Below are 26,179 nucleotides of genomic sequence, written 5' to 3' on the forward strand. Positions count from 1 at the left end.
CCAGGAGCCTGCTCTTCCGGCCCTAACCTATCCTCACATGACTGCACACAAGGGGAACCACACCAGGGAGCTGAGGATAAACAGGTGTTGGCCTCCGATCTCTCCTGACAACAGCACTCTGCTCCAGTCCAATCTAATTATTTTGTGTGCCGAAGATAAATAAATAAACAGAGCACAGAGCTTATATCATGGATTTAGGCCCTTGAATCTCAAGTGCAAAAGCCATTAACATGCTATTCCCACATCGATTATGTGTTAGCAGTGAATTACAGGGTCTCGTCCGGCTGCGTTCAGCCCCGGGAACAGGCCGGTCATCTCAGACTGCCCGTCTGGCACCGATTAATCTGCCAGGAGTTTCCACTCGCATTTTTCCTAATGTTGATTCGGCAGGAGAGGCAGTGGCGCGGTGCTCCTGCTGGTCACGGCTGGTTACAGTCAGTGGCAGTGGAAGTCGCATCTATGTATCTCTCGATCTACAGAGCCACCGTGTGTTGGGTAAACATCACGTGGCACTAGGACTCCCAGGAGGAAGCCGGCTGCCCGTGTACGAGCCAGGTTCCTCAGGTACGGCACTCCTACGTCCTCCGCTCGTGCGTAATTCACCTGAGGAGCATCAACTCGGCGAAAAAGGAGAATTTCTGAGAACCTCCTTGAACTGTAAACACATGGAGCCGTTCGAACCCAAAAATAGCTGCAAGAATCAGTGCGGCGTGTGCTTTGAACTCTGCCTTGTGAGAGAGAGAGAGAGAGAGAGAGAGAGAGAGAGAGAGAGGAAAGGAGGAAGGGGTAAATTAGAGAGATAAGGAACAGGAGCAAGAGAAGGAGCGAGAGAGGAAGAGTGAGAGAAAGTTGAAAGGATAGCAAGGAGAGGGAAGAGAGAGAGAGAGAGAGAGAGAGAGGTTGGTGCTGCATTAGCAATTTAGGTCATCCCACCGGGGTATACTGCTTAGATTTGTTGCTCACTGGAAAACTGAGGATGGGGGGGTGGGGACAAGAAAAAAAAAAACTTTAGCTTAGCGGCACCGCAGCCGTTATGTGTCATCCGTGCATCACGCAGGAACAGGAAGTTAAGATCTCGGCAACGACTGGCTATGCCTCACCCCACCTCCCCTCCCGGTGTGGAGAACGAGCTGGGTCTGTCCTACATATCTTATTAAGTGGGCATCATGGGGATACTATTTTTAAACCTAGCAGAGCAGAAAAGACTGCAGAGATATTCCCCTTTCATACCTAGAAAGAGCCTCAAAAAAAGACAAGAGCAGCTTGTTTCATTGAGATTCTTGTGCTTCTTAAAAAACATATTTTTAAACTGAATGTACATCCCCCCCCCCCACACACACACACACACACACTGCCAGCCAAGGACGAACCATAGAACCCGGAGAGTTCGCTCAGTCCAGCTGCTAATATGTGTGACGAGGAGATATACCTGACCTGATGGGGGTGTGGTGCCGACACAGCCCCCCCGAGCTGCAGAGACCCCTCCTATTGGAGCCGGGCCAGTGTGCAGCCTGCCAGCCATTACTGAGAAGACACAGCACTGCTCTCTCAACAGCTGGAGCAGCAGAGAAGGCAGGAGCAAATCAAACAGTTAAAAAAGGCACAAAAAAGGTCTGTCCTCAAGCGGAAGTCAGGGCCTGTTTACAGAGTGGCACAGGTCTGCTCTCAGAGCGACGCGGGGGGCACCGATGGCCAGAGGGGCTCTGGGGGAATGGGATATTTCTCAGGATCTGGCAGCACACCCTACGACACCTGACACATGCAACTGCGCCACTCTAGAGTGAGATGTTCACCACTTTGTTTAGAGATGGACTGAGAGAGAGAGATAGAGAGGGAGGAAGTTTAAATTAAGCCATCAGAACACAGCTTTGTTGGCAGGCGGTCCGCTGTAAAGAATAAACGGCCTCTCATGTTCAACGATGCTTTCCCAATCTGGGTTTGTTCAGCTCCCATATTTGTGTGCCAACTAAGCGGACACAGGGCGCAAGGGCAGGGCTCAGTGAGGGCCAACGCAGGGCAGTTTCGGGGGCCCGTAGGTAGGTGGAGAGCCGTGACACACAGAGGTGAGCACTCGGACGAGCTGGCTGCGATTACTCCGTGTGAGGAGGAGGAAAACCAGCTAGGAAACATATCAATGAGCCGGCGACAGCTGATCACCCACACACTGCATTCATTAGGTGCCGAGCAAAAATTAGAACAGAAAAACAAGCAGACATGAATCACATCAGAACAGCTTCTTGTCATTATTATTTTTGTTTTTTAACCTCTTTGTGAACTGCGAAAGTAGAACTGCCATTTCGTAACCGCGCGCCACGTTTTAGAGCCGTATGAACAGGCAGGTGCCGCCAGTCCCGATTCATAAAACAGGCTGTCCGTTCCTGTCTTTCTGAACAGTTTAACCGAGAGGAATTTCACACGGGATTCATAAAATCGCGGCAGCTTCGCAGCTCGACTGGTCAGGGCTGTCAGCCGCCACCTGCCTCCTCCCTCGTGTTTTTTGTTCTGTTTATACATTTTAAAAGCATGCCTCTCAAACATATCCTACAAAATCCCATACTGAGATTCTCATGCTCCTTCCTTTTCTGTCTTCCTCTCAGTCTTATCCACACGACCGGCTCCTCCAATCAGCACGGGCGAATCGCATCAGTAAATCAGTGAACGTCAGGGGTAAGACAAAGCCAGTGATCCACCTGTGGGATGATTCAACACAATGCTCTTATGGCTGTGATTGCTCTTGACTTAGAATACGGGTTTGTGGAAAGACTCGTTAAACAAAAAGACAAGACGCAAAACACAAAACACACAACACAGACAGACAGCAAATAAAGCAGGTCTCAGGCTGACAGGCTGGCGTGTGGCGCTGGAACACGGATCCTGCTGTGATGAGTGAACACACCTGCCTCTCAGATGGTCATGGACAACAGAAGGCTGCCCATTTCCTCGGGCCGGTTCTGGAGTATTCAACTGACTTCTGGGTCAGTCCTGCTGGCAGTCTGATAGACACTGACAGCGGGACCAGGAAACAGGACGGAGCCGGCCTTTCTACAGTGCAGAAGGGGACAGTCTCCGTCTCAATAACATCTCTAAGGAATTTCTAATGACAGAGGCCAAGGGCTACAACTTTTATTCCTCCCAGTCGGGTCTTTGCAGTCCTAGTTATTAATCTCTATTCAGCCTCTTGTTGGGAGCCGGCTATGAAATAATAATGTGCCGGTATAGAACTCTTCGGCAATTACAGTTGACGTGTTTGAGTCTCCGCTGACTCAGGAGGAGAGGCTCAGACCCTCACAGCAATGACACACCGCCGGGCACGCTTGTTGATTTTGCTGGTGAACGGGAGAGCTCTCGAACAGCCTGTGGGAGTGAGAGCTTTTCTCGGCCCACGCCGCGATGACGTCATCCGACAGGCAGGACTCGACTCTGGCCGGTGTTTGAGAGAGCAGGGTCACAGTAGCCAGAACTCAAGAGTGGGATTCGCCCTGCCTTGCACAGGCATGGGGCCTGTGGTGAACCCTTGTGAATGGTCACACGGGGCAATTACTGGAGAGCAACAACCCCTCACCGCCCAGCCACACGAATAACCTTCCAATTTGGCTAATTAAATCATTAACTCTGGGAATTCAACACTTCTCTCAGCCTACAGAATGTGTGGTGGGTTACAGTATAACGAGTACAGCTATTTTTTAAGTTAATTAGCAGTAAAAAACAAAGTTAAAATCCTAAAGGAATTAACAGAGCTGCTGATGGAAGGACAGGCAGAAGACTGGTGTCTGCCCCCCAACCCCCTGGTTTACACCGCACCGATCCCCAAGCCTTCGGCACCCAGTGGGCAAAGCAGAGTGAGGAGCCACAAACCTCCCCCCACCACAATCACCACCCCCCCGCGGTGCTTTAAAACAGCCAGCGGTTTATGAAGCCTGTCTGCCGGGCGGCACTCAGCCCGTCAGGCGGAATAGAAGTCGCAGGTGTGAGTGAGTGTGGGCTTGGCGGGCGGGTTTAAACATGGAGTGACATGGCGTTCGGCCGCTGTGATCCGGGGGAGGAAGGCTGTCCATCACACTCACTGATTGCAGTCACAGTAACAGCCTGTCTAACACTTATTTTGTGCATCCAGACCCCAGTGGGAGGAAGTGCTTGTTAACTCTTGTCCATTAAAGGTGCTCAGACAGACTTCTAGGCTATTGTCTGTGGTAGAGCAGCTATCCCGGGCAGGATGAAGCAACATAAACATGAAACAGATCTGATTTAAAACAACGACAACAACAATTGGTGCGTGAGGCCACTGGGGAGGGCTGTTCATGAACAAATGATTTAAACTTAAAGCTGACATTTCCGTAATCTCAAACTAAACTTTATTTTTAATAAAAAAGAAATGTATATATATATTATGGCTGGAGTTTTGGCTCGAGCGGAGGTGCTGAAATAATTTGTAGAACATGAAAACTGTTCACAAGGGAAGACAGGCATCCAAATACATAAACCAAAGTAAATAAAAGCAGGCCGATGACACCGCAGTGACTGTTTACCGACTGAGCGCATTACAAAGGAGTCAGGGTTTTAACCCACAATCTTGCGATTATCCCCACAATATCGAGCTCCAGTTAATTACTCAATCCGCCATTGGGAGGCATTAGATTGGAATTAAAACAATCCCTGAACAAACGTGGTGTGTCACCAGTCACAGAGTGAGAGAGAGAGAGAGAGAGAGAGAGAGATGGAGAGGAGGGAGGGAGAGAGAGGGAGAAGAAAGTGCGACAAGAGAACAAGAAACAATGAATGAGGTACTGGAAAAGAGGGCGGAAGAAAGGGAGTAGAAAGAAAGGCATTGACGGGTTGCAGAAACCACGTGACTAATCTTCGCAGCTCCATGATTCTCGTCGGGCAACGGGATAAAAAGAGAACGAGCGGACGAGCCGGGGTCAGGGGCAGCTGTCTAGCATTTTGACCTGTCCTTGCCAAGAGCCCACTTCCACTGGGGTAACTGTTCATCGATATAATAGTCACCCAACAGTACCAGCGCTCACAGAAGGGCCTGTCGGGGACAACGCCTCCAGCCCCAGACACTGGCACCTCTCCAGGGCTCGGGCACACTTAAGCCCCACTCCTCTTAACGAGCGCTAGGAAACATCAGCAGTACAATCAATCAACCCATCAATTAAACCGTCTCACTTGGACAGGCTGGACTGTGCAATCAGAAACATTTCATTGAAATAACTGCAGGAAGAACACAAACACAAACGTCCTCGCTTTTCACTTATACTGCTGCTTAATCAGGTTAGCACAACAAATCGCAGATTAAATGCACTCCGTCCCGGCCGCGCTGAGTTATTTTGGGTCTCCTGCAGGGTAACACAGGAAGGGACTTGAGACGGGCCGCGGAGAAGGGGAAATCCTGATCGGGGGCCAGTTGGACGTTCCCAGGCGGTCTGGGACGCTTTCTGTGCGTTCGCCCTTGTTTTTCCTGGTCAATATTCCTGGATAATGACCTCGTGTAGCTGCTGCATGCTGATCATGGACTTGTTCTCTATATTCACAAAGTGTGGCTGCTCTTCAAAGCAACAGACTGCCAGGTTTTGAGTGGTGGAGGCAGGGGAGAAGGAAGAAGAGAGATACCCTACTTAAAGGAGCCGCTGCCCCGATCGGTAACACAGACCTCCTCGGTGTGGATTACGGCAAGGGTGCCTTCAGCCCTCGGACAGGGTGGGATAAGGCACAGATCAACACACTCAACACACTGTTTCTCACTTTCACATGGACACAGGGGCTCGGGTGACTGAAACCATTATGAACCAAGCCACTGTGGGCAGAAGGCCGCACTGCACTCCGTCAGCCCAGTTCAAGTGTCTGATAGCGTCGTCTCATCACGCAGACTTGATTTCTTTCGCACGACAAGTGATCCCGATGACGCAATGATTGGATTGAGGCAAGAAGGCAGAGAGGAATTAATCTGCAACACTGTCGGATGCCGAGCTCCTGGCGTTCCAGTAAACCTGACGCGACCCCCGATCGCGGACTTCTCTCTCTCCTAAACTGCCTCTTTCATTCCTCATTAGCTAATTGCCCCAGAGTTGGAGAAACACAAATGACATTTCAGGTCGGCTGCCAGTTTATCCGCCTGCGATGCCGAGCGCGGCTCTTAAGCTGCCATTTCTCTCTGCAGATTCATCATCCGGGCAGTAAAACTGTATCCCTGTCTAGGGACTGGGGGATATATAAAAAGCTCTCTCTTTTCACGGGAGCTCGCCAGTGCTCCTGCGCTCGGCTGAGCTATTTCGGGAAAGCGCCTCGGCATTATGTCTCCTCTTACAGGAAGTTGTGCGGGAGGTGTGGAGTGGTCCTCCACCGCCCAGCCCCGGCCATTATTCAACCGCAGCCACAAAACTGGTGAGCCTTATTTACCCTTTTGTTTAGTCGTAGTGCAGAAAAAGATACACACACTGCATTGTTTTTTTTCATACAATACTGTTCAGCCGTCCCACATGAGCGAGTGCCTCCCGCCCCCCCGACTCGGAGCAGAACCCGGGTACACTGGATCTTTCTGAGGCCAATTGTCCACAGCCCTTGAGGTGGGACCCTTTTGGGGAACAGAGCTTTGATCTGTGTCAGTGGCTGGGTGCTGCTCAGAGGACCTCCCTCTCTCGTTGTCCCCTGGGGGCCCAGTCTTGTCTCCTCACTGAGTTCTGTTCTCTTAGTGTGGGTCTGGTTGGGATAATACCGCCCCTCTACTGCTCCGTGTGGAATATCACAAGGGATAAAAACACAGCCATCACCATCATAACCCTCTGCAGACGGAGAGAGTAAAATAAACACATACATAGATAAACACTTGCTGAAGATTCAAATTAATCATCTTGCAGTGCAATTTATTTCTCTCCCTTTCCCAAGTCCCTATTTTTTTTTTATGGTTTTAAATGCGTCTTCAAAGTTTGTGGTTTCACATGCAAGGGGCCCCCAGGGATCTTCCCTGGACCTACGCACACCCCCAGGGCCGAGCCACATGGACACCACCAAGTCCGACATCGACTCGGGCAGCCAGACCACAAGAGAAGCGTGTGAGAAACGGATCCGCCGATCTATCCCCAGGAATCGTTGCGCCCGAGACAGAAACATTCAGAGACGCTGATAATGTGCTACTCTTCTGTCAGTGCCTATCAATCAAGAAATCAATCAACCACTTAATTTCCATTTGCTATAGCGCCCTTCACGATGGTTGCCCCAGAGCACTTCACAGAATAAACAAACAATTTAAAATATTAATTATACAAAATATAAAAATAAACCACGAGGCCAATTCCGTACAGATCCTGGCCAGCATCGGTTCAGGCCGAACCGCTGCGGCTCGTGTCGATGTTATTCCCGTGGGAGGGGCGAATGGATTGATGGGCAGGGGGAAAAAAAGCAAGTGAATTAAGCCGCGTTTTTAATTACAGATTAATGCCATCTGGCTGCAGATTTGTCACAGCGCGGCGCACGGGCCTGTCGGGTCACCGGCTGGCTAAGTGTGGAGAGGAGACGCCGGCTCTGGTCAGCAGACACCGAGCCAGTCACCACGAGCCGCTCCGCTCGGTCCGGGCACAGAGAGTCTGGAAGAAGACACGAGTGTGGAGTGTGTGCGGTTTACCTCTCCAACCTGCCCTATTTTATTCTTTAACAGTCCTTTTTACACGATTGGTTGTAACTCTGAGTGGGGTGAAACTGCCCCAGCGCCTCTCTCTCTCTCTCTCTCTCTCTCCCTCTCTCTGTTTTTATTTCTCTGTCTCTGTCTCTCAATTCAATTCAGTTTGCTGTATTGGCATGACACAGTATACTGGTATTGCCAAAGCATTACAGAAATGACATTTCAATAATAAATAAATAATAAACTCTCTCTCTCTCTCTCTGTCCCTCTCTCTCTCTGTGTCTCTGTCCCTCTCTGTCTCTGTGTCTGTCGCTTTCTGTCTCTCTCTCTCTCTCATTAGCACACTGTTTCCATCAGTCCGAGACTGCGAGACACAGCTGAGAGGGGACTGGAAGAGGGGGGTTCCATAGCATCCCGTGTCCCTCTCTAAAATCCCAGTCTGTTCTCCAGCAGTTCTGGGAGGTGCTTGGGGACAGGGCTGCGATCGCCCAGCGGACCGGCAGCCAATTGCATGGCAGCCCTTACCGGTGTGGACACGACAAGAGACATAACAAAACACATTACTAATCAATTATTTGTTATAGCTTCTGGATGTGTTTCCCATCAGGGCTCAGAGCGCTACTGTGGCCGGAGAGCTGTGATGTCGGGAGATGCCAGGGGAGAGTTTTCAGCTCCACAAAACCCACACTGTTAAACTTGGGGGCTCGGCACAGCTCATTCGGAGGTCCGCACTTCCCCCTCGCTCTGCGCTCCTCCATTCAGAACGACTCATTTAAAATGAATTGAACACCGATCACAGATGAACAAGATGCATTTTTATAAGATGTAGGAGGGTGGGAGGGGGAGTTAAGCGAGAACGCACATCCACAGGGAGCTTTAGAAAGACACAAACACATTTTATACCCCCTGCCCCCCAGAACCAACTCTGGGTTTAAGTTTTAGACGGTTGATTGTGAAACACGTCGGCGATGCTCTCCAGCTCACCCTGACCGAGTATCTGCAGTGCTGCTGAAAGACACGCAACTCAACACGCCTGCAATGAACAGCGTGTGGAAAATAGCCGTGTTGAGGGGGATCGGTGCTCTCGCTTATTTGCAAACACAGAAAGTCAGCTCAACGCACTTGAAACAACGTGACTGGTGGTATTGGAAAGTGGCCCTCAAAGGTCCTTCGTTGTTATTCATTACGCTACCACAGTAATTAGCTTTCAGATTAGCGACAAACACACGCGCTGCAGATTCAAACAGGAGGGGGTTAGGCATGTACCTTGTGGGGGCAGTTTCTCGAACGCTAGTGAAGGAGAGAGAGGGGGAAGAGAACAAACTGGGAAAGCAATAAATAAAGACGCACAAACTGTTTGTCTCTCTTTGTAGCACGTGGGTGGGTCGGTCTTTTGACACCGTGCCGCTGGTGCAATCCGCTTGAGACACAAGGTACACAATTTATTCAGCCCCGTTCCCAAGCAGATCTGACTAGGGGGGACTTGAGGAAGTGGGGTTAATGAGAGAGAGAGAGAGAGAGTGATAGAGAGAGGGAAAGCCTGTGGCCGCGGATGTCATGGTGAAAGCAGGCTTTGATCAGTCTCTGTTGCGGCACCAGTGCCAGGCCCCGGTGTGATTAGCGCGACGCGGCAGCAGCGGTGGCGAAGTTGCCGAAGTGTGTCCAGATGGCGGGGGGGCAGCAGCGGCGCTTGGGGGATGGACCTTCACCTTGACTGAGAGTACAGATGCTGCCATGGCTGAAAAAACAGAGCTCGCCCTAATTATTCGATATTATTTATTATTTATTATTATTATTTGCAGAAAGACCTCGAGAGCAAAGTAAAGACAAAGGTCTGTCCATTTTTAAGAACACAACAGCCTTTAAGACATCCTGGTATAAACGAAAAGGAGAAGAGAGACAAACTCACCATCGTGTGCCACAGCTCTGAAATGCGATATCTGACAAAGTTCTCCGCAGGGCTGGCCAACTCCTCGCTGCACGGGAGAAACGGGTTCGTTCTGAAACTCTTTATCATTCTTTCTTTTGGGATGGAAAACACGAGGAGAACGTCAAGAAAGCCCCCCTTGCTGCGGGAAGAACTGCGGTCGGCGTCTGATGATTAATTACAATTTCACTGGATATGGAAGCTGGGTGTTAAAAATAGCATTTGTGGAGATACGGTGCTACCTCTGATTCCTGGGGGTTTGTGTGCAGTGCCAGTGTGCTGGGAAACAGCCTGGGACAGGGGGGGTGCAGGGGGCACAGGGGCGGTTATTCGAAGCACTCGGGTGGCACGTGGGAAACGCTGCAGCTGTGGGGGGGAATAGACGATTCAATGGCAATGTTGTGGCGCTCACATGCTAAATACAACACGTTGTAATATCAGGCTACTAAAGCCACACCCACATGACTGTCCCAGCTGTATGTACAGTGTGGGCAGCGAGATCAGGAGACAGTCCTGGACGGTCTGGGACCCTCATGCCATCTCCATGAACCTCAGCAGTGCACTGCCAACCCCCTTCTCTGCATTCACACCGCAAGCCCCTCTGCAATGCATGGGACAATGTGACGCTCCTGCGCTGTCCGAACCCGGACCCACTCTTGCGCCCCCGAAACCCTGACAGAAACAGCAGGTTTGTAGTGCCATGTGGAGGGCAAGGCGTCAGGTCTGCAGTGCCGTATGGAGGGCAGGGTGTCAGCCCGCACTGACAGCTCCACAAGCCTGCTGTCAGTCACAGGACACGGCTCAGTGACCAGAGGAGCACCTTGCTGCCGCCCCACCCCATCACACTGAGCTAGGGCAGCCAGGGGCAGAGCTCTGATATACGTTTAGGTCCATAAATATTTGGACAGTGACACATTTGTCATCACCACAATGGATTTGAAAGGAAACAATGAAGGTGTGCTTTAAGTGTAGACTTTCATCTTTAATTTGAGGTAGTTACATCCACATTGGGTGATATTTTTATATGTGGTCCCCCACTTTTAGGGGCTCAAAAGTATTTGGACAAACTAACATAATCATGAATTAAATTCAATAATTGGTTGCATATCCTTTGCAGTCAATGACTGAAGTCTGAACCCATAGACATCACCAGATGCTGGGTTTCTTCCCTGGTGATGCTCTGCCAGGCCTGCACTGCAGTGTCTTTAGTTCCTGCTGGTTCTTGGGGCGTTTTGCCTTCAGCAAGTGAAATGCTGCTCAATTGGATTCAGGTCAGGTGATTGACTTGGCCATTGCAGAACATTGTACTTCTTCACCTTAAAAAGGTAATAGGTTGCTTTCGCAGTATGCTTCGGGTCATTGTCCATCTGCACTGTGAAGCTGAGTTTTGAAGCATTTGTCTGAATCTGAGCCGATAATACAGCCCTCAACACTTCAGAATTCATCCTGCTGTTTTGTCAGCAGTCACATCATCAATAAATACAAGGGAACCAGTTCCATTGGCAGCCATACCTGCCCATGCCATAACATGCGTCACAGATGAGGTGGTCTGCTTCGGATCATGAGCAATTCCTTCCCTTCTCCATACTCTTCTCTTCCCATCATTCTGGTACAAGTTGATCTTTGTCTCATCTGTCCAGAGGATGTTGTTCAGAACTGTACAGGGTTCTTCAGATGTTTTTTGTCAAACTCTAATCTGGTCTTCCTGTTTCCTGTTTCCATCTTGTGATTGTTGACTATGACACAGATACGCCTACCTCCTGGAGGGTGTTCTTGATCTGGCCAACTGTTGTGAAGGGGTTGTTCTTCACCAGGGAAATAATTATTCTGTCATCAACCACAGTTGTTGGCCTTTTGGTGTTCCTGAGATCACCAGTGCGTTCTTTCTTTTTAAGAATGTACCAAATAGTTGATTTGGCCACACTTAATGTTATTGCTATCTCTCTGATTGGTTTGTTTTGATTTCTAAGGCAAAACTGAAGGCCAAATGGCCCAAGAACAAGCAGGAACTAAAGACAGCTGCAGTGCAGGCCTGGCAGAGCATCACCAGGGAAGAAACCCAGCATCTGGTGATGGCTATGGGTTCCAGACTTCAGTCATTGACTGCAAAGGATTTGCAACCAAGTATTGAAACTCACAATTTAATTCATGATTATGTCAGTTTGTCCAAATACTTTTGAGCCCCTAAAACTGGGAGGACCACATATAAAAATGTGTGTTATTCCTACACCATTCACCCAATTTGGATGTCACTACCCTCAAATTAAGGATGAAAGTCTACACTTAAAGCACATCTTGATTGTTTCCTTTCAAATCCATTGTGGTGGTGTACAGAGCCAAAATGATGACAATTGTGCCACTGTCCAAATATTTATGGACCTACAGTTCTGTGAAAAAGTTTTAGGCAGGTGTGAAAAAATGCTGTAAAGTAAGAATGCTTTCAAAAATAGACATGTTAATAGATTATATTTATCAATTAACTAAATGCAAAGTGAGTGAACAGAAGAAAAATCTACATCAAATCAATATTTGGTGTGACCACCCTTTGCCTTCAAAACAGCATCAATTCTTCTAGGTTCACTTGCACACAGTTTTTGAAGGAACTCGGCAGGTAGGTTGGCCCAAACATCTTGAAGAACTAACCACAGTTCTTCTCTGGATTTAGGCAGCCTCAGTTGCTTCTCTCTATATGTAATCCCAGAGAGACTCGATGATGTTGAGATCAGGGCTCTGTGGGGGTCATACCATCACTTCCAGGACTCCTTGTTCTTCTTTGCACTGAAGATAGTTCTTAATGACTTTTTTCATTCTGACCAAATCCCCAACTCCATTTACAGAAATGCAGCCCCAGAGTTGCAAGGAACCTCCACCATGCTTCACTGTTTTGCCTGCAGACACTCATTCGTGTACCACTCTCCAGCCCTTCAAAAACAAACTGCCTTCTGCTTCAGCCTAATATTTCAAATTTTGACTCATCAGTCCAGAGCCATTTTTCTGCACCCCAGTTCCTCTGTTTTCATGCATAGTTGAGTCGCTTGGCCTTGTGTCCACGTCGGAGGTATGGCTTTTTGCCCCCAAGTCTTCCATGAGGGCCACTTCTGACCAGACTTCTCCGGACAGTAGATGGGTGTACCAGGGTCCCACGGTTTTCTGCCAATTCTGAGCTGATGGCACTGCTGGACATCTTCCGATTGTGAAGGGAAGTTAGCATGATGTGTCTTTCATCTGCTGCAGTGAGTTTCCTTGGCCGACCACTGCGTCTACGGTCCCCCGTTTCTTTGTGCTTCTTCAAAAGAGCTTGGACAGCACATCTGGAAACCCCTGTCTGCCTTGAAATGTCTGCCTGGGAGAGACCTTGCTGATGCAGTATAGTACCTTGTGTCTTGTTGCTGTGCTCAGTCTTGCCATGGTGTAGGACTTTTGACAGTAAACTGTCTTCAGCAGCCTCACCTTGTTAGCTGAGTTTGGCTGTTCCTCATCCAGTTTTATTCCTCCTGCACAGCTGTTTCTGTTTCAGTTAATGATTGTGTTTCAACCTACATATTGAATTGATGATCATTAACACCTGTTTGGTATAATTGTTTAATCAGACACCTGACTATATGCCTACAAAATCCCTGACTTTGTGCAAGTGAACCTAGAAGAACTGATGCTGTTTTGAAGGCAAAGGGTGGTCACACCAAATATGGATTTGATGTAGATTTTTCTTCTGTTCACTCACTTTGCATTTAGTTAATTGATAAATATAATCTATTAACATGTCTATTTTTGAAAGCATTCTTACTTTACAGCATTTTACACACCTGCCTAAAACTTTTGCACAGTACTGTAACTGTATACCCCCTTGTGCCAGCGGCCACAGGGCTGCTGGTTAATTACTATTTAGCAGACACCTCGTTCCAGGGCAACTTACTGTGTTTCTCCAACAAGGCCAACACACAACGCTCTATACACACAACACGCTATACACACGTAATGTGCTATACACACTCCACACAATGTGCTATACACACAACATGCTATACACACACACACAACACACTATACACACACGCACACAACATGCTATAGACACACAACATGCTTTACACACGCAACACTCTATACACACGCAACACGTTCTGTACACACACAGTGCACTCTACAAATGCAATCTCTATTACACACAGCATTACAAAAGGGTTAGGACCCTGTAATCGTCCAAAACAGCAAACTGCATTAACCGTTACATTTTTTGCACCAATTAAGCAATTACTGGGAAGCTGCAATTGAAGAGGTGGAATGCCAGGAAACTGAGCAGTTGCTGCTAACCAGCTGCCCCCCCGCCCACCTCTGCACTGCCTGCCTGCCTGACTGACGGCTCACACAGCCCCAGTGCGGTCCGACTCCAGCTCACAGAGCCGGCCGCTCATTACCCGTCACTCACTACAGCTGGAGCCAGGGCACCGACCAACCCCCCCAGCTCCCCCGAGCTGGTGTGCTGCCAGCTCACTGTACCCGGGCTATTCTGCTCAACGTTTCTCGTGGCGAAGAAAATAACAACAGAAACCTGATGAGAGAGGCGTTTGAGGACAGCGCTGTCGTGCTCACGGCGGGATTTAATTACCCCCTGTTTTCTGCATGAGAAACCGGGCCCTTAATAAAGGCTGCACCGCCTGGGGGGGCTGGGTGTCACGAGGTGAGGGAGGGTTGGTCTGTGCGGGAGGTGAACAGTGGATGGCACTCTGGGATTAGAGGAGATCAGCCTCCGTGCCTGTTACATCATACCAGCGATCAACAGCACGGCTCGTTACAGACAAACCGTTCAGCCGTTCACAGCCCTGAGACTGGAAGCCACGGCATTCGGCGGCTGCTTTAGTGTCATAGATACTGTGCGTTAGATATGGGTGTCCCACCGCCCCACTGATTTCTAAGAAGTATAGATTAATTAATCATATTGATTGAGAACTATATGAATCATGGAAGAGGCCTGCTTTTAAAAAACAAACACACAAAAGAATGCACATCTGTGGACGTCTGGCTGGATGTCCACTTTAAAGGGGGAGGCTTTTTAAATTGTATACCAGAGCTGCAAGAAAACCAAAGAAATCAAGATAGTGTTCCCTGCAGGGCTAGGAGGTCAGCAATGTGATGGAGAGCTGGGAGCGATTGTGCTTTCCTCCTTCCTCCCGCAGACCGGTGTCGGGTGCTGGGGTTGGGCTGAGCGTCTCTGTTCAGTTTAATTTCCATCCGTCTCTTTCCAGCGCCAGGATTATTTATACATGCGCTTATCTGGGAGTGAAAGCAGTCACAGTCGATCTCGTCAGGGAATAACACCGACCTGCCTCGGCCTATTACCGGGAGCCGATCTCAATCTCAATTTAGTTGCGCGCTTAATAGGAGAGGCCCCAGGTGGATACAGGACGTTCGAGTGCCGAGCCGCGGAGAAGCACGCAGTCTGTTCCTCGCTGCAGGAGCGAGTCCCCAATTAGACCCCAGGTTTCGTTAAACAAACGCTACCAAAGCATCAGTCCTGAATGCATGAATGTTTCCAGTTGTTACCGAAAGTGTCACATAAGCCCTGTTTTCATATGCAAGCGGAGTTAGAAACGCTAACAAAGTTTCCCAGCACTTCCTGAAGGCCAGGTGCTGATGACACCGGGAGAGGCCGGGCTGAGAAGACTGCTTTTCCACCACTTTGGTCTGATTCAGCAAGATGCTGCACCGGGATCACATTCATCATCATGCCGGGAAGATGCTCGGCTCTTTGTACAACAGGCAGAAACCTGAGCTCGTCGGGAGATCAGATACACTGCCGGGTGGATATCCTTTCAATCTTAAAAAAGAAAGAAAAGAACAACACCTCACAGTCCCGTGGAGTCGGCCCGCTCACTCCCGGTGTTCACACGCCTGTCAATCATGATTGTGTATCGTGTATCAACAGATGTTGATACATGTTCTTTGCCTGTTCTGTGATGTCATCCATCCTAGCATGATTAAAATAGGTACTGAATAAAAAAAAAACACAACTCTGTGTCGCGGATCTATGGTCTACATCTGAAAATGAAACACCTGGAATCAAATGATTGTTTATGTTCTAGATTTGATATGACTTTGAAGGAGTTTGCATTTCACGTCTCTGACCTTCTTGGCGGATAAAGCCGACAGACGGAAGCACCTTTCAGTTCGTGCCTTTTGCATTTAATCAATCCCAGCCATCTCCCCTTCGAGCGCTTACGCCGAGCCCACGCCAGCCCGGCCACCCTATTCACGCTGACCTTGGCCCACGGGAGATAATGGCCCGATTGTCATCTGCTTATCCGATGGCTTTCAGAGGCAAGAGAGAGAGAGAGAGAGAGTCTCCGGAGAGAAAGGAAAGCTCTGTAAGCCTCTAGGCACGACAGAGACCGGGAACACGGTGAGCAACGAAAGATCAGACTTCACCAGCCCTCCCTCACAGCCCCCTGAGCACAGCGCAGGTGTGCACCAAACAGAGTCATGCCGGTGGAACGGTCACAAACACAAGGACGAGGTTAGCAAAGCCGTGGGTGAAGCGGGGGATGGGAGTGGAGTCCATTTTCGGGTTTTATGACCCTCAGCAAACGCTCAAAACCTCCCGACTCCCAAACGGGTCTCAGAGGCAGGTTTTCGCTGTGATACACGCCCTCCTCTCTCGCTAAACCCGGCTTTGAAAGAGTTATCAAATCTGATTATGCCACTGCCGGTGAGAGTGTGCTTTTCTGTTTCTGTTTTTGTTTTTTCTTTTTGGCACGCTAAAAATAGTTTTCTCCACTCGCTGTGTTTTTCTCGCTAGAGCACTAAGGCAACGAATTGACAGGGATGAAACAGCTTAGGGAAGAATAAAAATAAATCACGCTGAGAGAGGGAAAAAAACAACAACTAAAAAACAAAACACAGCAACAAATGCCAACGCAGGAGAAAGTGGGAACCAAAACGAGCTGATGTGTATTTTTGGATGAACGTGAGCAGGCACCGCTACAACAACACAAACAAACAAACAAACAGACAAACAGCTGCACGGACGATCGCACAGCACAGTCTCCAGATGCAGCTGCATGCAGGATGTGGACAAGGCTATTATCCCAGGAAGCGCCCAGTGCATTAAGCACCAGGTGCCGGCACACACAGGGGCCACAGGTTAGGTCACAACGCTCAGACCCACGATGGAAAAGCACAGCAGCACAAACAACACATTGTTGATGTGCCAGAAAACGCGATATAGACCTGCTAGCGTTTACCCTACAGCTGGTGGTCGTCATATCACAGCATCACCGCCGAGCTGCATAATGTAGGACACACCGATGTTTTATTGATGGGGAGAATGTTAAATGCTCCTTTGCAAGAAATAATGCAACATTTTCAAACAACACCCAGTGGCTTTTTCATCTCCGCATTGCTCGATGGGACTACGGATGGATCGGGGAGCAGAAGGCAATATGATCTGAACATTATGCTCTTTTTCTGATTGAGGATTTTATTTTTGAGATGTCTAACCATCTAACCCCACAACACTGTACGGCAGAAATGAAAACAAATCAACTGTAGGGGTGCAGGCGCAGAATGAATGGCAATTTGTCTCAAAGCTGGAGGACACACTACTGCCTGGATGACAACAGCCATTGGAGACTGGTTGTTTGAAAAATACACACAGGGCAGGGTGACGGTAACATCCACACCATCGACACTGATGCTTAAAGGACAAGAAGAACAGCCGAGAGGAAAGCCAGACCTCTCCCTGCCCCTCAGGAATGGAAACCCAGTGCCTGAGCGAAGGCAACTGGAAAACAGAGGGTTCAACTTTTCTACGGTTACAAAAATTATAATAATACGGGGGACAGCAGAACCTTTTATATTCTTCAGAAGCACTTTAAACCTGATTTACAGAAGCTCCAGCGACACCCGAGCGACAGCGTCTGTAATCCAGTGCCGTCATGAAGTTTCACATGAAGTTTTCAGAAAAGAAAATTAAATCTATAATTATGTTCTAGTGTATTCAGTTTTGTTATCAGACTTCATTGGTTTGATCTGGAAAGTTATGCGGTGCAAGAATGAGCCAACAAAAAAATACACTGACTGACTGATTGATTGATTGGAAAAACGGAATCATTCAAGAATCAACAGACGAGGATAGACAGCCAGCATGGAAATAATACACAACCTCGCAACTGCACACAATTTGAACCCAGTTTTCCTGGAGGGCAAAGCATCTCACGTCTGGGTTGCATAGCTATCAGGACCCATTGACCGTAAACTCCGCAGGCAGGATTGTGCTGCACTTCCGGGCTCGGGACAGAAGCAGCCTCTCCAAAGCCTTTCATCAGGACCTGCCCTGGAGGAATAGCTACCCTGGCTAGAGACAGAGGCTAGATTGAGACATTCAGGAGCCGTAAAGAGTTTTACCAGACAAAAAGAGTTTTGAAAACCCCTGCGTCACGGCAAGCGTTTTACACGTGCAGTAATGAAACAAATACGCAGTTATTTGATTACCTCCTGCAAATCTAATTTACAGACCGAAAAAAAACAGGAGCGCTACTGAGTGCACCGAAACCTTCAGCAGATGTAATTACCGTCTCATTGCAGCGCCTGTACCGGGCTGTTTGTTTACCATCGGTCTGTGTGTGGGAACGTGCTGAGTCTTGTTCTCTCGCAGGATCTTTATTACTATTTTCCCTCTCTCTCGATCGACACTAACTCCTCCCATAGCTCTTGCGCTTCACATACCACACAATCGAGTCCCGCTAGGAATATTTTGCTCCTGTAAGACATTCTTTGATACTTTTTGGTTGCAAATAGTGTTTTTACTGTCACCGATTACTTTGGGGCCTTTTTTTGGTGCCATGACACTTTTTAAAGGCTGTCTTGTACCACAGCTTGTCTGTCTTTTCCTTATTGGGCTTGTATTTGCATATTAAAGAGGTTATGATGTAAAAAATCTCTAAATTAGTGTTGGGGTCTGTTTCCACTGCACAATCAGTTCAGCTGAAGAAGGAGCATTATGTTTTGTCACACTGTTGTAGTCAACAATAGTAGTCGAGTAATACACTGTAGTGCACTGAAGTTATATAATGCAGTGTGGTTTACTTATATAGTGCAGTGTTGTACTGTACTATTGCACTGCTGTATAACACGGTGTAGTGTAGTATACTGTAGCGCGAGGCCTACACATACAAGCTGCAGTTCCTTTCCTGAGTACTGATGCACCGAATGAAAGCACGTGGTTTTTGGGGATGTGATCTGGATAATACAGATCTGGATAATAAATGTCATTGTTGGGATGCCAACTCTGTTACCAGTGTGGCTGGTAAGACTGTGAGCCGTAGCCGCCACGGCCAGAGTTTATTGGGCGCTAATTTCATGCCTTTTAAAGCGATTGCTGCAGTCTATATTAAGAGAGTGAAGAGCATCTATGGGAAACATAATTAACTTGTAGGTTTTTCACCGCATCCCTGTTGTAGCAGCTGATAACGCTACCAGGGAGCCACTTTGGGTGGGGGGGGCTACATTAAGCTACATGCAGCTCTTAAACAAAACCATTAACCCGGTCTATTCACAGGCATCACATCCACAGGCCTGTCAACACGCCTGGCAGCGTTCGTCAGCGCAACACAAAAGCAGCATTAAGGAAAACTGGGAATCTGGGGAGGCAGTCACGGACGGTGCGGAAAACCCCTGTTCACCCGTGATCTTTATTGTGGATTCCCAAACCAGAAAGATCCCAGAAAGACATTATGCAACTTCACGGCTGCGCTGAAAGGGTGACACACGGATGCAGCAGTTTTTACACACGAGCAGGAGCCGGTTTGGTTTCCAGTCCCTGCTCGATCCCCGCCCTGCGTGCAGCCGGTCCCAAAAGACACACTACACACTGTTCAACATGACAATGATCATTGTGCACAAGGTCAACACAAGGTGGGTACCAGCTACAGCAGCCTTCGCTTTGATGTTTGCCTGGACAACAGAAGCCACAGTCCTCCCTCCTTTTACTGGAAAAGGGCTCTTTTCCACTCCCTTCATCCAGGAACACTACAGAGCAGAATGTACTCCACTGCAATCACTCACCGCAGTCAACACTTTCTTCTCAGCAACTATAATTGTACAAAACTCTCCTGGTTATACCCACAATAAACATGTACAGTAATGCTGCCGATATTTCAGGACACACGTGTTTCTTTTCTTGACCAGCTAATTAGCCTCTGTAATTGAATTTGTAATGAATCTTTTTATCTTTCTATTCTGATCTTGAACTACAGGGCTGTTTTATTTTATTTTAAGAACATAAACAGAACAAGCTCTCCTTTAGAGGAAAGACAGGCATTGTTTACCTTTGCTGAGCTACGGTCTATAAAACACCAATAAAAAACAAATCACCAGGTTCCTATGCGTTAATATTACATAACAGAGTGCTGTCCTGGACCGTCCTTCTCAGCAGGCGTGTTAAGGAGTTATGGAAGTGATGAAATCTATTCCAAAGCCAGGTCTACATTAGCTACTGCAAAACAAATCACGTTCCTTAATTAACAGAAAAAACAAATCCTTCCTTCTACCCCAGTGATGGTCCGCTCTAGAACTACAGTTCTGTCAGACGCAGCTTCTCTTGCCGAGGGTCTGTCGTTGACATGCTGGTGAAGAGGGGTTGTCCACAGCCCTGCAGAAGATATCGGTGCCTATGCACTCTATACATATAGATCCATACATACACGCATGGAGATCCAATGCTCTGAATGCAAATTTTACTACAAAGCGTCCCACTGAGATCCGTGACTCCGAGTCTCTGTCAGCTAAATCTTGCCTGAAAACTGTCTAATGCCAATCTTTAGACTCTTCTTCTGATGAGTTATCATTCTGATTGTGTTGTTTTATATATTGTTATATTTTCTTTGTACATGGCGTGGTTGTTTTTGGTTTACTCTTCTGTGAAGCACATATTTATTGATAAAGGCGCTATATAAAATAAAGATTATTATAAAGCATTCAGGTTTCTTGTGCAGCGGTAGATGATAATTTTTAGTCTAGAGCAGCCTCACGTGTGACTGACACTCCTGTGCGCACGACTCCCCCGCTGAACTAGAGACGAGGGAGGACGAGGGATGGAGAGACGAGGCGTGCCCTCCACGTCTACTGACCCTGCCTGACAGAGAGGGACAGCTCTGGGACACCCAGTGTGACAAAACAACAAAAGTATATGTATTTAATCAGTCAAAAGAGGAAACTGGGATGGATTCAGCAGCTTCTATCCAGACTCCCTCTGACACCACCTCTGTCCACTGTATCTCTGACGCACTGAATACCCCTCACTCCAGCCTTCTCCTGCCCCTCTCTTCCTCCATTCAGGCTCTCACAGATAGACAACACCATTTGTGACCCAGTTACATTTTCAATGTATCCGCGTTCACTGACTGTACTACTGTACTATCATGAGGTAACGGTCGTGCATGTATGTTTACAAAGGACCAGCCCGGGAGGGAGAGGAAAGCACTTCACAATTCATCAACTCACAACTTCACAAATAAGTACATTTAGGGGTAACAATGTGTGTATGTGTGTGTATACTGTACGCACATAGAGGGACCTGAAACCCCCATGCCTGCACGGTGCTGGTCCACAGAGCTTCATCCAATCCACAGATCCCGAGATAAATAATTCAAATTGGTTCAGCTAATGCACTTTAAAAGCTTTTTTTTTTAAACACAAATCCCTACATCTAATTCTTTGTGTCAGATCACTTCACCAACCCAGTCGAGCAACGTTTAAATAAGAAAAACGACCACAGACTCTGAAAAAGGACTGAGCATCTGAGTTTGACATGACACCGGTGTGTTACTGCTGTTATTGCTGCTCCACGCACAGTTTCATCAGGGAGACTGCCACGCATTTTAAACACACCTGGACGCACAGGACCCTACGCATCACCCGGTATTAGACACATAATCCGGCCTGAACGCATATTTCCATCGCATTTTCATTGCATACGCATCGCATCCGTCCCCAACCCTGGACAGTGCCGTTTTATTACCATCTCCCCACCTAGTATCGCATTTTAAGTGCTGTGATGCCTAGAGACAGAGTCATTGAGGCCGTCTCGCTCATAAAGTGGGTAAACTTTTTCTTGCACTAAAAAACACGGACATTTCGAAACAACTGTAATTCTGGTGATGATGAGGTTATATTCATTCACAACTACTGAGCCTTCTGGGCCCACTGGACACGGGTGCGGTTTTATATAAATGCGCAGAACGAACCGGGCACTGGCAGCGCCGGTCAGCGGGCAAAAGCGTCCCTGTGCGGCCGCTGCAGACACTTCGTGGACTCGGACTGGCGGGGCTGTAACTTTCCCATCCTCCGTGCCGGGCGGCTCGACAGCCATTTTCTAGAGACACACTTTTACACACAATTTCCTACATTGCGGAACGGCGTTTCAAAATGCTGCGTCTGGACCGCCACACACGCCACACACATGAATAACACAGCAAACTTTTTTTTTAAACAACATGCATGATGAGAAGTGGGTACTTTGCACGGTGCGCACACACTCTCTCACACACACAGTCACACATAGTCACACACACACACACACACACACACACACACACACACAGTCACACACACACACACACACTCACAGTCAAACACACACTCACAGTCACACACACACACTCTCACACACACACAGTCACACATAGTCACACACACACACACACACACACACACACACACACACACACACACACACAGTCACACACACACTCACAGTCAAACACACACTCACAGTCACACACACACACTCTCACACACTCACACACACACACACACACACACACTCACACACACACACACACACACAGAGTCACACACACACTCACACACACAGTCACACACACACACACACACTCACACACACACACACACACACAGAGTCACACACACACTCACACACACACACTCTCACACACACACACACACAGTCACACACACACACACACTCACAGTCACACACACACTCACAAACACACACACACACTCTCACACACACACAGAGTCACACACTCACACACACACACACTCTCACACACACACAGAGTCACACACACACACACACACACACACACACACACACAGTCACACACACACACACACACTCACAGTCAAACACACACTCACAGTCACACACACACACTCTCACACACACACAGTCACACATAGTCACACACACACACACACACACACAGTCACACACACACTCACAGTCAAACACACACTCACAGTCACACACACACACTCTCACACACTCACACACACACACACACACACACACTCACACACACACACACACACACAGAGTCACACACACACTCACACACACAGTCACACACACACACACACACTCACACACACACACACACACACAGAGTCACACACACACTCACACACACAGTCACACACACTCTCACACACACACACTCTCACACACACACACACACAGTCACACACACACACACACTCACAGTCACACACACACTCACAAACACACACACACACTCTCACACACACACAGAGTCACACACTCACACACACACACACTCTCACACACACACAGAGTCACACACACACACACACACACACACACACACAGAGTCTCACACACACACACACACACAGAGTCTCACACACACACACACACACACAGAGTCTCACACACACACACACACACAGAGTCACACACTCACACACACACACACTCTCACACACACACAGAGTCTCACACACACACAGAGTCTCACACACACACACACACAGCCCCCGCTCCGCCACCACAGACTGCAACTTGTCGCCGCCTGTCACATTGTATCCAGCGCGAGAACGATACAAAAGTTACAACGCCGGGCTCGTGCTGCGGGGGGGGGGGGGGTGGTCCCGCTCGCGTGGGCGGCTCGTGCCTCGGCGCCCCCCCGCCCCGCTTACCTGTGGAGGCAGTTTCCATGGCGACGGGGGGCCGTGTCGGTGGTCGTCCGCCGGGTCCCCCCTCCCGGTCCGGCTGAGCCCCACCGCCGCCCAGGTCCGCTCCGGCCGGGCCGAACCGACTCCCAGAGCCCGCATCCTCGTCCAACCATCGCCCTCCCGAGCCAGACTCTCCGCCGGGCTTCGCAGACATGCTGGCTCTACTCTCGGAGACTGGAAACACTGGCCGCCACAGGGAAGCGCAGTTCTGCTGGGCTGGGGAGGGAGGGGGGAGGAGAAGAAGAGAAGAGAAGAGAAGGGAAGAGAAGAGAAGAGGAGAGGAGAGAACACCCAGAGGATAGCGGAGCAGTGCGGGGGGACGGAGTCTGAGCCCGGCTGCGCTCCGGCGGACCAGCACGCATGTGAAAATGGCTCGTTTGGCTCGGCGTGGCGGTGACGTCAGCGCGGCTGGGCGGGCGGGGGGCACGGAACGGGACGCGGCTGCGGCCGTTAACCGTCTGCTGGGGGGGCGCGGCGGCGGCGGCGGAGCTGAACTTGTGCACTTTGTTTAGTCGCAGAGTTGAGCGATCGTGCAGTTTAACAATGCCCCCCCCACACACCACCACCCTTCGAGTTTATTACGATGCTGAGCCAGATTCAACCCTGTAGATACAGCTAAATATAGAACTACTGTGTGCAATTCTCCCCAGAGCGCAGTGCCGAATGAACGGTGATGCCAATGCGCATATTCATAGTGATGCATGCATTCATCAGTGGTCTATAACTAACTTAGTAACTGATGCAACCTGAATGTGTCCAGGCAGGTCACTGGCAGCAGATTGTGCTGAAATGCGTTACATTGGAGCAATGCTGGTGGGCCTAAAGCTCACTTCTCCAATAAATACACAATACAGGCAAGAGACACGCAGTTTTATTCTGCAGCTTGGTATACATTTGAGAGCATCCAGCGCAGTCTGGAATAGAAGAAAAGCAATATATTACACAAGAGTGCATGGCATTAGTCATTGCCCTGAGCTGTACGTTTCCCCCGGTCGTGCGGAGTGATGAGTGGCGACGGGCGTGTTCGCTGCTCACCCGGCTGCGTGGCGCCCCCTGCCGCCTCTCTGAAGCACAGCCTGGGCAATGAGATCTCATTCGCTGGAAAGAAAGTTGTGTGGTGTATCTGAGCGATCACGGACAACAACAAGCAGTCTCCTGCAACACACACTCTCTCACACACACACACACACTCTCTAACACACACACACTCTCACACTCTCTAACACACACTCTCTCACACACACACTCTCTCACACACACACTCTCTCACACACACACACTCTCTAACACACACACTCTCTCTCTCTCTCACACACTCTCTAACACACACACACACACACTCTAACACACACACACTCTCTCTAACACACACACACACTCTCTCACACACACACTCTCTAACACACACACACACACTCTCTAACACACACACACTCTCACACTCTCTAACACACACACACTCTCTCTCACACACACACACTCTCTAACACACACACACACACACACACACGCTCTAACACACACACACTCTCTCTCTCACACACACACTCTCACACACTCTCTAACACACACACTCTCTCACACACACACTCTCTCACACACACACACACACTCTCTAACACACACACACTCTCACACTCTCTAACACACACTCTCTCTCACACACACACTCTCTAACACACACACACTCTCTAACACACACACACACACTCTCACACACACACACTCTCTAACACACACACACTCTCACACACACACTCTCTCACACACACACACACACACTCTCTAACACACACACACTCTCACACTCTCTCTCACACACACACTCTCTAACACACACACACACACTCTCACACACACACACTCTCTAACACACACACACTCTCACACTCTCTAACACACACTCTCTCTCACACACACACTCTCACACACACACACACACACTCTCTAACACACACACACACACACTCTCACACACACACACTCTCTAACACACACACACACTCTCTCTAACACACACACTCTCACACTCTCTAACACACACTCTCTCTCACACACACACTCTCACACACACACACACACACGCTCTAACACACACACACACACACACTCTCTAACACACACACACACACACACACTCTCTAACACACACACACACACACTCTCTAACACACACTCTCACACACACACACACACACTCTCACACACACACACTCTCTAACACACACACACACTCTCTCTAACACACACACACTCTCTAACACACACACACACACTCTCACACACACACACTCTCTAACACACACACACTCTCACACACACACACACACACTCTCTAACACACACACACTCTCACACTCTCTCTCACACACACACTCTCTAACACACACACACTCTCACACACACACACTCTCTAACACACACACACTCTCACACTCTCTAACACACACTCTCTCTCACACACACACTCTCACACACACACACACACACTCTCTAACACACACACACATACACTCTCACACACACACACTCTCTAACACACACACACACTCTCTCTAACACACACACTCTCACACTCTCTAACACACACTCTCTCTCACACACACACACTCTCACACACACACACACACGCTCTAACA

General features: G+C 48.8%; 1 protein-coding gene across 1 annotated transcript in view; it reads right to left on the reverse strand.

Moving 5' to 3' along the window:
• The window catches only part of rtn1a (reticulon 1a), a 48,279-nt gene extending 24,381 nt beyond the window's left edge, over window positions 1–23,898 (reverse strand). Inside the window, exon 1 of the mRNA XM_066694268.1 lies at window positions 23,505–23,898. Within this exon, the coding sequence (XP_066550365.1) occupies window positions 23,505–23,694 (190 nt within the window). The 5' untranslated portion in view covers window positions 23,695–23,898. The remainder of the gene's footprint in view (window positions 1–23,504) is intronic.
• Window positions 23,899–26,179: the final 2,281 nt, after the last annotated feature.

This window comes from Amia ocellicauda, chromosome 21, assembly GCF_036373705.1.
Source record: "Amia ocellicauda isolate fAmiCal2 chromosome 21, fAmiCal2.hap1, whole genome shotgun sequence".
Taxonomy (NCBI): domain Eukaryota; kingdom Metazoa; phylum Chordata; class Actinopteri; order Amiiformes; family Amiidae; genus Amia; species Amia ocellicauda.